A 16,596-nucleotide genomic window follows, 5' to 3' on the forward strand; every position below is an offset into this window, starting at 1 on the left:
ATAAAAAAATAAATCCCACAGTGCTGAATGTATGAATGGATGCTGAAACAGATAAAAAAAAGTGTTCCAAGAGGTAAAGTGTTGGCAGAGCGAGTGTTTGACCTCCAGAATACTCCTAAATCCAACAATAAATCGTCGATTAACGTGAGAGTAAACCACAATTCCCCATTTTCATAACTGAAAATGCGCAAGTTACATAATGATTGTCTTGAGTTCATTTTATGCTGATGAACTAATCGGGATTAAATATAAAGTTTAAAGTGGAATCCAAACCTGGGTGATTATTGAGTGCAGCGCTCTTTAATGATCCACATTCGGTGTAAGCAGATCGCGAGTTGTGCGTTCTTTTTTCAGGGCGAATTACTGGACAGCTCACTAAAAAAGGGGGATGGGGGAGGATGAATATAAAGTTGGCTGAAGCAAAGAAAAATTGACATTTTTTACAGAGTATTTTTAGATAGCCGAACCAGATCAATTTTTTTTATTTTCTTTTTTTGTCTGGTGCCTAGAAAGGTTGTGTTCTCTCTTCCAAGAGATCTTATCTTACCAGTTAATCCTGTAATGGACAATGCTCTAGTAAACCCACATAAAATCCAACATTCATTCCGTCAGATTATCTTCCGACTTTTGCTGGTGCCCGAGTGACTGCTCTCAAGATTCTTCCAGTTTCCCTTGCAATAAACGAGATTGTTTTCCTTTCCGTAAACCTCGGTGCAAACGGGTTTCTCATGAACTAGAATTGTAATCATTTCATGAAAGATCAACGACGGTGCACAATTGAAAGAAAATACAGTTCTTTTAAAAATACTTTTTGGTGAAAACGTTATCATGTTCTATTTTCCTTCCCACAACATGCATCCTGTGCATAAGAGGTTGTATAACTATAAAGGATAAATTGTGTTATTGCCTCCTAAGAATCTTTGTGTCCATGTAAGATCCATTCCCTCATTTTGTGTAACATTTTTTACAGTTTCTTTAAAACGTACAATATTATTATGTAGTACATATAAAGCATATTTTGTGAGAAAACATCCATTATGGGAATAATTTATACTTTAATTAATTTACATCTAAAAACAGGTGCCATCTTGAAAAGTTTGGATAACTCAAAAGTCGTTTAATTTGAAGTTGACATTTTTTGGTCAATGAACTTCGTATTAACAAGATTTTCCTGTAATGATTCTGCATTGGCACTGTGCAAGAAGTTGTTTGCCATAACTTACCCAGTCATCAATTATTTTCTCCATGTCATATGTGAATGGAACGACAGACTTCAGGCACTGAAACTCCCAATCTAAATATTCCCTCATAAGAGACAAATGCAACAGAAAAAATTTTGTTTCTTCTGGCGTTGGTATCCTCCTTTTCTGATTTTTCTTCACATTATATTTCACCTGTCAAATAAACAATACAAAAGACATTATTTTACACGACAGGAAAATTGGATATTATTGTGCATTATGCCAATAGTATGTTGTTACATTTCTCTCTAAATTATGTTTGAAAATACAGGGTATTCAAAAGTCTCCTGATATTTTCCTTATATAGGTAATGACTGGTGTTCAGGATGGGATAAAAGACACTGTTGTTTTCCAGCAAAATGGTGCACCACAGCATTTTGCCAGAATTGACCAGGACACCTTTCCCGATAGGTGGATTGGCCGTGGCTCACCAAGACTTTGGGCAGATTGCTCTCCAGACCTGACTCCCCTAGACTTCTTTGTCTGGGGTTTCATTAAGTCTAGAGTGTGCCAAGCAAAGACCAACACCATACAGCAACTGACACAGCGAATAGCTGCAGCACGCCAGCCATGTTGGAGCATATGTTCTGTTCTACGAAAGAGAGGTGGGTGCTATGCCTAGACTTAACAGGGGCACCACATTGAAATGTACTGTTTGTCTTCTATTGTAGAGTACTTTTCAGTCATAATGTCAATAAAATGTTTTTTGATGAAAATATCAAGATACTTTTGAATTACCCTGTAGATGAACAAGTGTTCAATTTGTATTTTGTTGCATTTTATTAAAGCAGAGCCAATACACATTGAACTGATACCAATACCATTGCCGATACTCTTAACAATTCCTGGGACTTCAATGCCAACCTCTGTGGTGAAGTGGTTAGCACAGCATAGTCGAAGCCAGGGGTCCCAGGTTTGAATCCTGGCCTGGGCATGGGTGTACTGTTTGAGTGTCCTTCAAGTTCATCATTCATCCTCCTCTTCACAATTAGCTAAAAGTGTCAGAAAAGCATCGTAAAAAAACAAATCAATCAATCCTAGGGCCTCCCGATGGTATACATCACCACCAGGGCCTGGCAGTTGAGGAAATGTCTTCTTTTCTTTGTGATGTAATAGACGTACAAGGGTGAATCAAATATGAACGAGCCTTGTGCGGAAAAACAAAATTTATTGAAGGAAACAGAGACATTGCCACATCCCATTTTTCTACATAGTCTCAGCCCTTAGTGATACATTTTTCCCAACGTTGTGGTAGGTTCTTGATGCCGTTCTCATAGAATGAAGCTGGGCGGGTAGCCAACCAGTTGCGCACAAAGGTTTCCACCTGATCGTTGGTCGCAAATCGCTCGCACCCCAAGTGCTTCTTTGAGGGGTCCGAACAGGTGAAAATCACATGGTGAAAGGTCTGGGCTGTACGGTGGATGCGGAAGCGGTTAGCAGGGAGACAGTTCTACGAGGCCACTTGTTTCGGTGCTTTTCAAGATGCCTAAGGTTAAACCATCGAAGTCATGTTTATTACGACAACATGTATCCAATTTCGGAGACGATGTGTTTTCAACTGATGGGACAATTCTATTCTGTAAACTGTGAAACAAAAGTTTGTGCAGATAAACAATTCCAAGTGCAGCAGCACATAGGGCATGAAAAACAGACCTTGGTGGTATACTGCAATGCGGCGAAAGGTATGTAACTTTCATTAAAATTAAACAGCGTGTTTTCGAAAACTTTCTTCATGTAAGTCTTAAGAGAGAAAAAAAGTTTAAAGTTTTTTACATTTTTGATTAATGTTGGTCAATGTATGTGTTTCGGAAGCATGTGATGGCCGGGTAACAGACCAGAACATGTGGAAAAATAATGTAAATTGTATTAATACATGACAAGGAAACAACATATTTTGTAGGTCTTTTTTCTTATTTTTTCGGTCCTCAACTTCCGGGCCCTGGTCATCACTTTGTAATCAAGGGGTCCCAGGTTCGATACCCATTGGGGGCATATTGTACCAGTGATCCGGACCGCACTTTAAACTGTAGGTCTAGTACAAATTAGCCTATCTGTGCATAAAGTGGGCTCATAACAACAATTCAAATAACCAAATTCTTGCCCCTTAGAGGAGGGGAGAAAGCGAGGTACTCTGTACCATCAGAGATTTTTTTTCATGGTGATACACAATGGTATGCCGAATCGGCACTTTTCTATAGGTGAACATTTATGAACATACCAGAATGTTTTCAGTAGTTTTTATGATGAACACAAGAACGAACCAACTTGAAGAGTACAAGAACCTTTTTTCTCAGAATAAATGCAATGTGTACTTTATGATATAATCTACAAGTACAGGAACTTCTTGGACACACTGTATATCTACCATGCATAATCCTTGTAGAAAATGGCAATTCTACACATGCTCATGCTTCCATGGGTAAACTAACTATCTTTATGATAAATGCGGTTTAAAATTACTCTACTTAAGTGAAATTTAGGAATTATGCAATGCGGAAATGTGAAATTCCTAAATTTCACGTAAGCACGTAACTTTCTTTTACTATTTAATTTTCGATGAATATTCCACATAGTTGCAACACCATTATTTTATGTCCACCAAAGTAGGTTAAGGCTTGTAATTAGGCTAAGGAGCTACATATTCAACTTACCTCTTCTCTTAGCAAAGAAAAATGAGGCTCATGAGTGCACAATCCCAACATAATGAGATCAGCATCTAAACCATACAGGCAGTGTCTTGTATTAGGATCATACTCAGGTTGTGACTTCAGGTAACGAATATAGTCCATTATTTTATGTTCTCCTTCCCCTGGAGTCTGTTAAAAAATAAAATAAATATTTCAGAAAACTATGACAGAAAACTGGTAGCTCTATTTTCACATATTGTTATCAATAGGGTGCGGATTTATAGGCACTATAAGCCTTTAAAACAGACACCAAAAATGATGAAAATAGGCACTTAAAAGGCACCTAAAAATAAAAAAGACTAAAATATGCATTAAACATGAATTTGCTTACTCTGATTAAGCGACATTCGTTATGTCCAAAGATCTGACATCCCTTGAGACCCTTGGCAAATACCAGATTTCAGTCAGTTGAACATCAACAAAGGCTTACCTTCTTCAATGTAGAGGCAAAGGCACATAAGTAAACGAAGTTAAGCAAAAATTGCAGAATAGGCATTTTAGGCACGGTTTGCCACGAAGCAAACTTAAAACATTAACCCCTTCCCTGCGGCGACCTTGAAGAGAAGTGCCATCAAAAAGCAATCTTCTATATACATATATATATAAAATGGATAAAACCAAGGAGGGACAAAAGGGCTAAGTAAAAATCAAAATAGGTAAAAGGAAACACTCACCGAACAGTAGAAAATATATATATATACTAGGATGTATCAAAAAGTAAGGTGAATTTATCTGTAAAACCCAGAGTTTTTTGTATGTGTCAGATGTCAAGGTGATGCAAGTCTGATGGCAATTACAGCCTTCTACGTCAACCCAATTGGTACCTAGAGCAATTCAAAGATGGCGCAACGACTTGAACATTACTCCAAGGAGGAGGCACGTGGTGTTATTAGTTTTTTATTGGTCAAGGGAAAGAAACCATCTGAAATTCATCGAGAATTGTTTGGAGGTCTATGGAGAGAGTGTTATGTTGCAGAAACAAGTGTAAGTGTGGTGTAACTCATTTGCAAGTGGTAGGAGTAGTGTGACAGATGATGACAGAAGTGGCAGACCAGCAACGTCCATCACCTACAGGAATGTGTGTGACGTGGATACGATGATTCGTGAAGACAGAAGAGTCAGGTTGCATGACATTGCTGATGCATTGAACATCTCATATGGTTCAGTGAGGAGTATCGTCCATGACCAACTTGGCTTCAGGAAAGTGTGCACGTGCTGGGTGTCCAAAAATCTGAGTGAGGACCAAAACCACCACCGAATGGGCATTTCCCTGACCCACCTAACACAATATGCCCAGCATGCCCTAGTATATTTGCAACCGCAAATTTGTGTCATCACAAAAAAAAAAATCTTGCCGCAAAATTAAGCTACAGAAAACAATCTATATAGGCTCTGCCTTAAATAAACATCCCATATTAGGTAAGGTCAAAGGTAAAGTGCACCATACAGCACCATGCCAGGAAGGCACATTTATATATATATGCATGCACAGTGAATGTTTTGCTTTATACTGAAGCAGACTGTGTTGCTTGTCATCTGTGACTTCAGTCTGAAAGCTCCTTCAGTGGCACGCATCATGTCGCCTCGGTCTTGTTTGCACATGCATGTTGGATGCTTGCTTACAGACTAAAGGGGCCCAAGTCATCATAAAAATCTATTTTTATATTTGACATTAAGTCTATACATAATTGAACTATGATTATACCATAGTTGATGTATTAATATTAATTAAGGCTGCATATTAATTTCCATATAAACTTTAAAGGTAAGAAATGTATTTATGAATGAAATTGTTGTCACTTCATTCAATGCAACACCCCCCACACTGTCATGTGTTGCTTCAGTCTGAGTGTTCTCTATGCTTAACAAGATTGATTGCTACTTCACCAGAGATTAAGATTTAATTCTAACTGTAAATCACAGAACAAATTGCAAGTACTGTTGGTGGGAAAAGGTTGGCTTTTGGATAGAAGATTCCTTTTATAATCATGAATGGGCATCTGGATTGGAATAAAGTAATACTGTTGCCTTGTAATAAGAGGAGGTCTGAGGTTCAATTCTCCGTGGAGGCAGAGTGCTTTGGATCTCATTTCAAACTGTAGGTCCAGTCCAGATTTCTGAAATAGATTTTTTTCCCATTTTCGGCCAGTCTAATTTGCTACTGCTTCAGTTTTAGTTACAGTGATTTTCAACCACCAGCTGCAAAAGGTCCATTGCACCCAGGGGTTGACGACTAATTTAAATCTATTTTTATATTTGACATTAAGTCTATACATAATTGAACTATGATTATACCATAGTTGATGTATTAATATTAATTAAGGCTGCATATTAATTTCCATATAAACTTTAAAGATAAGAAATGTATTTATGAATGAAATTGTTGGGATCAGGGCATAGACTTGTAAGAAATAAATTTACTGGGCTGTGGATTCACAAAGGTTTGAGAACCATTGCAACAAGCAGCCAAAATACATCACAAGTACAAAATGTACTGGAAAGCCAGAATACAAATGTATTTTACTGAACACAAAAGTTAATGTAGAGAGATTTGATACTAGATTTTCAAGATGTAGTGCAGTATTTTCTTTCTTGCTTTATGTATGTGTTCGTATAACAAATTCAAACATTGAAAATCATATAATACTATTAGGTTCTATTAAAAACATACAAAACTACTCTAGTTATGTGAATATGTTTATACTATTTAATCTATTTAATAAGCCTACTGAAATATGAAGATAATACTCGGAAATAACCCCCATTAAAAAAAGCCCACTTTTTTTGAAAACACTATTTATGTCTAGCTACAAATTTCATAGTAGGGAGATAAACAAAAACCATGGAACAGGGAAAATACTGGACACTCCTGTATTTTCATTGATTTGAGACACTTTGGTGCAAAAAGAAGAAAAAAAGACCAATTAAAAAAGCCATGGAAAAAACTGTTTTTTCTCCCAAAAATCTCATTTTTTTTCCGACCACTTCTAACTCCAGATACTCATTTTTGAATTCACAATACAAGAACGGATCCTAATCAAGTGGAATAGTCTGTTCAGCAATGAACTGACCTATTTCTGATTTTCAGGTAGGTTGATTCTCTGAATGAGAGTTAGTAATAATTGTATCTCAAAAACTCCACAGTGATTAGAGGCCAGCATAGCCTGCCTTTTACCTACCCACTGCCCGCTTGCACGCGATAACAGGTTTACCTGCTCGCCTGCCCACGGCAACGAGTCGACTTGCGTCTTTACCCGGGTTCTTGGTCTTCAAGGCGCTCTGTGCTTACAAGGTACCTGGGCATTCAACAAGACCCGGGCACCTGCAAAACCTGCTGGAAGGAAACAGCCCTCCGGCAGCGTGTCGCTCCAGGTGTTTCATCACCACGTGGACGGCTGCAGCCAGTGTTGCCTACTTACGTAGCTACTAAATCCTACGAAGTCCTAGGAGGAGCTTCTTCTCCAAGGAGAATTTATACACTTAGCGATTTCAGTTCAGCGTAAGCAGTTTTTATCTTATTGCCAGGAAATGCACGCAATATTACAGTTTCATTTATCTAAATGAATGATCGAGCAAACAAAAATCTCCTCACTGAAAACTAATTGTTTTTCATTGCGTGGTGCCTTAACCAAGCACGCAGTGGCGCAACCAGAGGGGGCAGGGTGCATTGCTCACAACCTTGGATGGAAATTGTCTAGAGGAGGGGTCAGGGTGGGGGTCAAACATTAAAGTACAAGTCTCATCAAGTTCAATGCCGTAGCAAAGGGGTAGCGGGAGTCGGCCCTGAGCGCCGAACGATCTAAGTGAGAAAAGTTTTAAAACAGAGAATGCTATGGCGGCCCGTGATATTATTTGCTATTAATGTTGGTTTGTTACGAGTTGGATGAATTAATTATGTAATACGTCGCTCCATGTGAAAAGAAAATATTGTAGATGGAAATTTTACATGCCATATGTATGTACATTCGGAATGCATTTATCATGCACTTTCTTTCTTTCAAAAATAGTTTGTGTGCTTGTTTTCCATTATTAGCTAATGTGAAATTGACGTGTTGAAAAAAAATATTTCAAATCCTCTGTTTCAACACAAATGCGTGAGAACTGACTTCTACCCCCTTTTTGCGTGATTTATGAGGATAATAATGCCTTTCATGCTACTTTATTACTATTATTGTGATTGTTGTTGTTGGCACGTTTATCCAAGTACTTGCCCCCCCCCCCAAACGAGGGTAACGGCAATGCCCCTGGCTGGCTACGGCCCTGGTGTTCGCAGTAGAACAGTGTGTTGTTTGACTCGCGACCTCAGCGTCGAACGTGACATGTTTCAGTCCTGCCCTATATCACTATATATACGTATACTTATGGATCCTGTGCCACGGAAAACCTATTTCAATGTGTGTGTGTGGGGGGGGGGGGGGGGTAGCAACATTCGTAAATCTAATTTCATTGGTGATGTGGCTTACGAAGCTTTCAGTTCCCTTTTTTAAGTAGTGAAAATCTAGTGCAGTTGGCAACACTGCAGAACGGTGTGGGTCCGGCGCCGTTTCTACTCGAAGCAACTACGTCATGCAGAGGGAGGGGTCTGCAGTTGATGGAAAGAACGAACTGAGACCTACTAGGTATCGTAAGACTGCGGGTACCCGGCGGGTCTACAATGCCTGCCAGGAACGATCTGGGCAGGTGGACATACAAGCTGCTCAAGCGAGGATGTTGCGCAGGTTGCATGGCATTTCAGGAGCGATGTCTCGCGAACGGGTCTGCTCCAGGTCTTGTGCAGGCCTTTGACAGTGATGAAGATCCTTTTTCAATACATCTTACAAAATTAAAATATAAAAGTCATTAGAAGGTAGAACTCTAGTCTTATTGGTACTGATTTAAATATCGGATTTTTGCCGATGCCAATGTCAAATTCTGCTGATTTACACACATCAGTAATCGGATTAGGAACATCCCTAGATCATGCCAAAATTTCTATTCCTTGATAATTTCACAGCATTGGAATATTTCTTACAAGGAAGGGTGTAATTTTGAGGACCTCTCTCTCATATATGCACAGCCATAACTATGATCTACTTAACATTTTACAAAAGTGGATACAAACAATATACAAAATTAAACATTACCTCTTGACCAGACAGGATAACTTTAACTTTCTTCCATAGCTTATCCGTTGACACTTTATAGGTAACGAAGTACTTGAGCTGCTCGTGAAGCCTGTGCATGAATTCAGTGCCTGGTGTGATGCAGTTGGAGTCAAAGCGTTCTTCTGATGGCAGTGTTTCTCCCAGCTCACGAGCTTTCTTCTCCAACACCTCTGCTTCCTTTGCTGACCTGAATCTACAATACAGAAAAGTAATTTAGTTGTTTGTTTAGTACATAACATGCAATTGTTTACCACTAGATATAGCTTACAGAAGGATTTGATAGTAAAGATCAAATGGTACGTCTGCACACAAAAAGTAATTGTAAAGCTATTTTATTGTCAACAGATCTACATACTTCCAACTAGTAATGAAAGCCAAGTGTTGACAATTTCTGTGAAACTGTCGTTCAAGAAAACACCTACCTACCATCAACGAATGATAAGATTCAGGAACACATGAAAATCACTTGTCACTTGGAGCTAAAGCCTCACTGCCACAGAATAAACTTCAGGAAACACAGAAACCCAGTTCTGGGAGTTTCAAGGTTGAAAAGCCCTGTTGTTACACACCTGATTTTTGTCGTCGTACACTCTTCTCAACTTGCACCATTCACTTGCATTTCAGAGAGTGGCAGGGAATCAGAGACCATTTGCTTGCTACGGGGCGGAAACGAATAAGTTTTGCTGTGCTTTGCCTTGTTGAGAGTGTCACCTGTTTCGAAAAAGACTTGAAACGAAAAATTTGGCAACATAGAATACCACGAGAATTTACCCTCACCACGGCAAATGTACAAAGTCAATTTACAAAGTCAATTGGTTCAATGGTTCATGTGCCCTTCACTGGCTTTTGACAGAAAAGACAAAAATAGAATTTTGCAGTTTGTTCTTTCGCCGAACAGGCTTAAATTCTGGAAGGTGTTATCAAATTGTTTCCAGATCTTGTGTTGGGGCTACACTGTTGGCATACAGCAACACAACACCACATGTAACACCACCAAGTCTCTTGTTCTGGAACATACGATGCAGTTTCAGTACTGTTGAACAGTAAACATATCTGCTGAGTCAACAAATCAACACATTGTGATCGGATTCAATCCCTGGCAGGTAAAGGTGGCCAGGGGCATGGTGCTGATCACATCACCCCCATCTTCAGCCATGATGAAGTAAGTGTGGAGTGTTAGCTCCACACTCCCTATACGCCTTCATGGCATAGTGCAAAGCACAGGGGAGCACTTTATTTTTTTCTTATAGTCAATTGGAAATTACTTTGTGGATACATCTCCTAGTCCAAATTTTTATTCTCTTTATTTCTTATCCAAAGAGAAAAAAACAATTATTAGTGTTTGCATATCTGGTCAGATTGCTCTTCTTTGCACTTTAATGTACACTGCCTCAAGACTACCAACATGGAGTGTGACTACCTCGAACAGACAAACAGGCACAACATGTGGCCTCCAAGCTCTGGATCAGATTGGTAATCAACGCTGGAGAGATACAAGGCCACTCCTGTAAGAGGGTTATGCTGTGCAAGTCATCGTCCAAGAGCACCACAAGCATGCTCGATAGGATTGAGTATGCAGGTCACTGAATACGGGTGATGTCTTGTTTCCAGGAATTCAGACACAACACGTGTGGGTTGCAGGCAAGCATTGTCATCCATGAACAGGAACTCTGGACCAAACAGTTGCTGAGGTTTTGTGTTTCTTTCCTTCTGTAGTGGAGTAGTGTGTGACAAAAGAAAACTAGCCAGAGATTCCGCCAATCGAAAAAAGACAAAAGCAAGCAGATATTTCAAAGAAAATTATAAAATTAACAAAGCTTTAACAGAAAAAAAAACTGAACTTCATTAGAATATATTTTAGTCAAATATGAAATAAGAAAAACTACCTCCTCCCTCTTTGTTGGTTCATTTTTGCACGCGGTGCAACACCATCTACAGCCATAAAAAACACCTTCTGTGGCTTGATCATGCGGAAAAGGAACTGAAATATGAAGAAATGAAATCAAGTTACAAAATGACATAGTCACAGCATAGACTCAAGAACCACTCTCTCAAACATGTTTAGATATGCTACGTTGGTTGACAAAAATCTACACTATAAGTATACTTAATATAGTAGCCTTTCAAATTATATTCAGTGGTAAATAAAGGGTGTCCCAAAAGTAATGCAGCATTTAAATTGTGCGCTATTTTTTTTTTTTACAGAATTGGCAGCGTTCTGCAAGGTCACATGTTGTAGTAAAAATGTTGAAGTTAGTCAATATGGAGCGCTACACGACAAAGGAGCAAGTGACGATCGTTAAATTTCATTACAAGTGCGGAGACTGTGGGTAAATTACATGACATTTTCGGCAGCAGAGGCACCCCAAATGAAACAATTATGCGACCTCACACCGTGCGGTTTTCCCCCCTGGGATTCACCAAGTCCGAAGTTCATGCTGCGAAAATAGGAACGATTCCTGAATTGAAAGCAGAAATTCAAAGATATATCGACAGCATTGAGCCGCAGTTATGCGAATAAGTGATTCAGAATTTTGTCAAAAGAATTTGGGTGTGTAAAATGCGTCGTGGAGGACATTTGTCAGATATAAGATTCCGCATTTAATGGCAATGTTTACCCTTTGAAATAATGTAATGACTTTACCAACTAATAAACATATAAAATGCTTTTTTTTTTAATTAAATCCTGAGTCTTTTTTGGAACACCCTTTATCAGTTTTAAAAAAATCTTCTGGATTTTGCACTCATGTGGATATGGGAACACCCAAAGTCAAAGGTGACTTCTAGCAGTAGTGTCTAACTCCTTTTGCCTACCACTTTTACGACAGAGCTCACACTACAGGGAGGGGGATCTCTATCTCAATCATGGAATTCATCAATCCATGATCTCCAAATAGCCCAAGGCTCACTCATAAAGGGACACCCACAACCATGCGGATGCTTAAACATAAGAACTTTGGTGGCAAGGTCAAAAGTCAACTATTTAACACACTTATCCACTGAGCCCCTGAACACAGTTATTTTTTACATATCAAATATGAACATTTAAAATAATACAGGGTGTCTCCCAAGATAACAAATCCAAAATTCTTGACTTTCTTGACCATTCTTTCCTTTTTCTTAAAATTTATTTAATTGCTTTCCTACTTAGATGTAGTTAGAAATAAAGAAAAAAGGATATTTCTATTCAATAAAAAAACACTACCACAAGGCTGGTTAAGATGAAAACTGAAGCTGTACATTAACAACAGATATTGATTTGCTTTAATTATTAATGTATGTAAAAATTAATGCTTCAGACTTAATCCTGGATGGGGAATAGCCACATTACATTATATAATATTTTTGCTGAACTTCACATATAGAAGAGTGTAATTCTTCAGAAAGAAAGTGAACAAATCATAACCACAACTCAATACAATTTTAGATTTCCAAATTATCAATTTTATCAAATCCCAGTACATGTATCTAACAATGTACATTGACTATACTGTGAAAAATAGATAAAATTCTTGATCACAAGCATAATGTCTTAACATTTTTTTGAGCTGCATGTTGATTTCTTGACTTTCTTCACTGGTACACATCCTGTTATATTATTAAATATTGATGTCTGTCTAGTCAATAAAAAATTATGCAGAAAGTATTACTATTTTTTCATTGTAAATCAATTTCCATAATTGTACTAGAATCTACATTAATTTAACATATTCACAAAAGGAACTACAAACTGTGTCAAAAAACAGAACTCACCTCAATGTAGTGAAAAATATCCCGAAATATTTTTTCTTCTGAAATTCTGAAGTGTGGATCAAAATCATTTGGATGTGAGCACATATGAATTATTCCATTCATGTCTAAGTATAAATTATCAAAATCTGGAATCTGGAAGGAAAGGAAATAAAATAATTACGATCCACTAGATTTTATCATAAAAAGGATTACACTGTAACACAATATACTCCCATAAATGAATGAATATTCTGATGTTGCACCTTATTAAAATTAATGCAATCAGAAACATAAAAAAATAGTACAAATATACAAAAAAATGTCTCCATCAAAGTCACCTAAATTTGTTCACTAACCAAGTTAACTGTTTGTGTTATCGTAACACACAAGATTGAAATTCAAGATGAAAGTCGTATGCACTTTAAAATAAGCAGTTGCAAAGATTAGGTGCCCTCTAGCGGCAACCCAAAAATAATAAATACTACATGGGCCCCTCTCTTGTGATGTTCCCCAGTCAGACATTCGTCCTGACTATCAGTAAGAATCCAAGACATGTCACCTTTCTGACCATAGACAATCTTTCCTTCATTGTATAAATGTTACTTCTGAATTTCAAAAAATGTCTTTGTATTTTCACATACTATCCATTATTGGGAAGTCTTATATGGGTGCTGGGGTATAGTTTTCAACACCCACATCTGTTATTGAGAAGCAATCTCTCCATATTTCACCATGTAGAGTCATGGAAAGAAAGACTTTACCCACAAGACTACTGGCATTAAGGTTCTATGGGAAGTATTTTTTTTTCATGGCTGTACTTCTGCCATAAAGAGTTAAATAACTGTCCCTTATTTAGTGGAATCCTAGTTGCATACATGCATGGAAAGTGAAGGCAAAATACACGTCTCTAAAATGTTGAGGGCCATTTTGTGGAATAAAGCCTGAACACTGAGTGTGTTTACAGTGGGAAGTTTAAAATTCCACAAGCTTTTACGAAAAATTCATATCTCAGTAACTACGAATGGTAGAGTAACAAGTTTTAGCTAGTATTTTTCAGTACAATCTAGGGTACAAACATGTGATCGGGAGGGAAAAAATAATTTACCCAACAGAAGCAGACAAAAGTAAAAAATCTTATTTTTTATGAAATTTGAACTTCTTCAAATTCTTTCATATATTGTACAACATTTCTGATTTATTATTCTTAATCATGTACACTTGTTCAATAAAGATAACGTAAGCACTCATTTGTTAGGGCAGCACAATTGCTTCATATTTGAAAGTAGCATAATTTGCAGGCCTCTCTGATGGCATAATCGTCTTGTAATAAAGAGATCCTGGGCTCTCTATACTTGTTAGTGGTTCACATCCACTTTAACCTGTAGGTCTAGTCCCAATAACCTTTCTGTGCATACAATGGACTTAGAAACAAACTCAAAATATTAAAGAGGGATACAAAGTTATTATCCACGAAAACTTTTACCAGGTGTGAGAATAGCAGAAAATGCTGAAGACCATAGATCACATGGTTGAAAGTATTTACGGAGTTAATTTAATGTTAAGAGCTCTAACCTAACAACGAAAGCATTTAGGAATGTAACACCCCTTTACACCTATGCCACGTGACATTTTAGCAACAGCAGTCAATATTGGACACCTCATGGTATATTTGCAACTCCATGGTGTGCAGGAAACAAAAGAAGTCACCCGCACAAAATAAATGCACACCGACATAGGCATGATACACACCAACAAAAAAATACATGCATCCATGTAAGAGGCCAGAGCAGGTCATAGATGATGCGCATTAGTTTAAAACCTGGTGAAAATAGCTACCTAGCATTACCACACTCTGCACTACCTCCCATTGGTGGTGCTGCACAACGATCAGGTAAGACTCTACTTCACGTCCTTTTCCTAAGGAATATGTGTCATTTATCATTGGAAAGATTATTGTATAAGGAATTCAACAACGTAAATCCCAAACAGAGGAAAAATTACCTGGAGGAGGAAATTGATAAAAACCGATGATGTCCGGATATACGTAATTGAACGTACTGAGAAATCATGAAGCACATATTTAGGGGTGAAATGAGTGCTAATGGAACCTAACCTAACAGGCCTAACCTAATCTCGTAGGCATACCTCTTGGGGCTACCTGCTCATGGTTTTTGGAGCTAACATGAATGGTTTGTGGGGCTATCGTGACCCGAAGAGATGCCGGCTGTCTGCAAGCACGGTTTTGAACGATGCACTAAATTATTAGGTAAAAATCTGATATTCCCCGGACACCTATAATTTGTTCGTTTTGTCAATTTTTGGCATTTGTACTTACCTATCTGCTTCGCGGAGCATTCTTTAACGTGTATTCACGTTTTTTTGATCAAAGTAATTGCAATTTATTTAAAAAAAAGTGTTTTTGAAACTGAAGAATGTACGTTTCCGCAAATGGTTTGTGGGGCTATGCGAGAATGGTGTGTGGGGCTACGCATATTTTTTTCGAAACCAATTTTTAACTATTGTAACCTATACGTGACCCTACCTAACCTTACTGGAAATGGTTCGTGGGGCTATGCGTCAATGGTTGAATTTTCGCTATGAAACATTTCCACATTACACAAAACATCTTTCAGATGTTAGACAATGCTACAACTTATTACCGTAACTAGTTTCTTCTGTAAAAATTAAGAAATCTGTCCAGGGAATATCACATTAGTACCAATTATTACTGGGGATAAACGTATTTTACACTATCTACATGTTTTTGGAACCTGTTCTTTCACGCACCATACACACGCACAACACACCGAGAACGCAAAGAAGCAATCACCACGCAGAACTCAACCGAGCAAAGCACACTCATTCACAACGCGGACACAAAGACGAGCCTGTAGTGTTGTTAACTCCCATCGGTTACCACCAAAAGGCAATAAGGACGTAAAGTAGAGTCTAACCAACACGGTAATTGCCAGTTTGCTACTATAAAGTGGTTGAACTCGTTGCAAAATACAAAATATAACGTACGTACTTTACTACAAAACAATGTAAAATCGAACTGGAATACACATAAACGAACAACAGCTCCTAGAATACGCACTTCCGCGCACTAAAACCTTTGATATGGCCTTTAAAATACCGTATGTTAATACGAAAAAACATCCCAAAATTTGAGGGAGTACTCTCGCATACTGCATGCAAAACGAATTGATTTGTACAGCAGAATGGTCCGTGTTGCGCATCAACTCCGAATAAGTTGGACTTTACTTAATGAGGTATGAACGTTTAAATTAACTTTATAATAAATAGTACCTTATTTTTATAAGGTTCAATAAATCTCTCCATGTAATTCAGAGAGTATTGTACAAATCTTTCTCGTAAACACTACATTCTAATAGTGGAAAACAACAGACGATCATGAATCGCGAATCCTTACTGTGTTCAAAAACCTTCCTTTAAAATTATCAAATCTACACATTATTATAAGGTACATTCCAATAAACTTTCGAACGATATAAACATATGAAAAATATGCCATTATTTATACTTACTTGATAGTCTTTCACCAATTCGCTAAGACAAGGATAACGCTCACTTATCCACCTAAAAAATTTTGGTACTCCCATTTTGCCTGGTTATTTGTAGTTAACTAGGCATTACACAATTTAGGTATGTTTGGATCAAAAATAATAAATGTCTTCTATTCTCCTTAGTTTGGATGCCTGCATTGCCTTTCACAAGTTAATGCTGACAAGCCAACACTTTACACCGCAACCCACCAAATTACTCCATTGC

General features: G+C 37.8%; 1 protein-coding gene across 4 annotated transcripts in view; it reads right to left on the reverse strand.

Moving 5' to 3' along the window:
- The window catches only part of pcm (5'-3' exoribonuclease pacman), a 137,471-nt gene extending 120,875 nt beyond the window's left edge, over window positions 1-16,596 (reverse strand). For all 4 annotated transcript variants that reach the window (XM_083109975.1, XM_083109973.1, XM_083109974.1 and 1 more), the window contains exons 1-6: window positions 16,353-16,596; window positions 12,826-12,957; window positions 10,959-11,053; window positions 9,052-9,265; window positions 3,893-4,057; window positions 1,224-1,394 (exon numbers count right to left, since the gene is read on the reverse strand). In XM_083109975.1, coding sequence (XP_082966101.1) covers window positions 1,224-1,394; window positions 3,893-4,057; window positions 9,052-9,265; window positions 10,959-11,053; window positions 12,826-12,957; window positions 16,353-16,427 — 852 coding nt within the window. In that variant the 5' untranslated portion in view covers window positions 16,428-16,596. The remainder of the gene's footprint in view (window positions 1-1,223; window positions 1,395-3,892; window positions 4,058-9,051; window positions 9,266-10,958; window positions 11,054-12,825; window positions 12,958-16,352) is intronic.

Source organism: Lepisma saccharinum, chromosome 23 (assembly GCF_977018435.1).
Source record: "Lepisma saccharinum chromosome 23, izLepSacc3.1, whole genome shotgun sequence".
In the NCBI taxonomy this organism is placed as follows: domain Eukaryota; kingdom Metazoa; phylum Arthropoda; class Insecta; order Zygentoma; family Lepismatidae; genus Lepisma; species Lepisma saccharinum.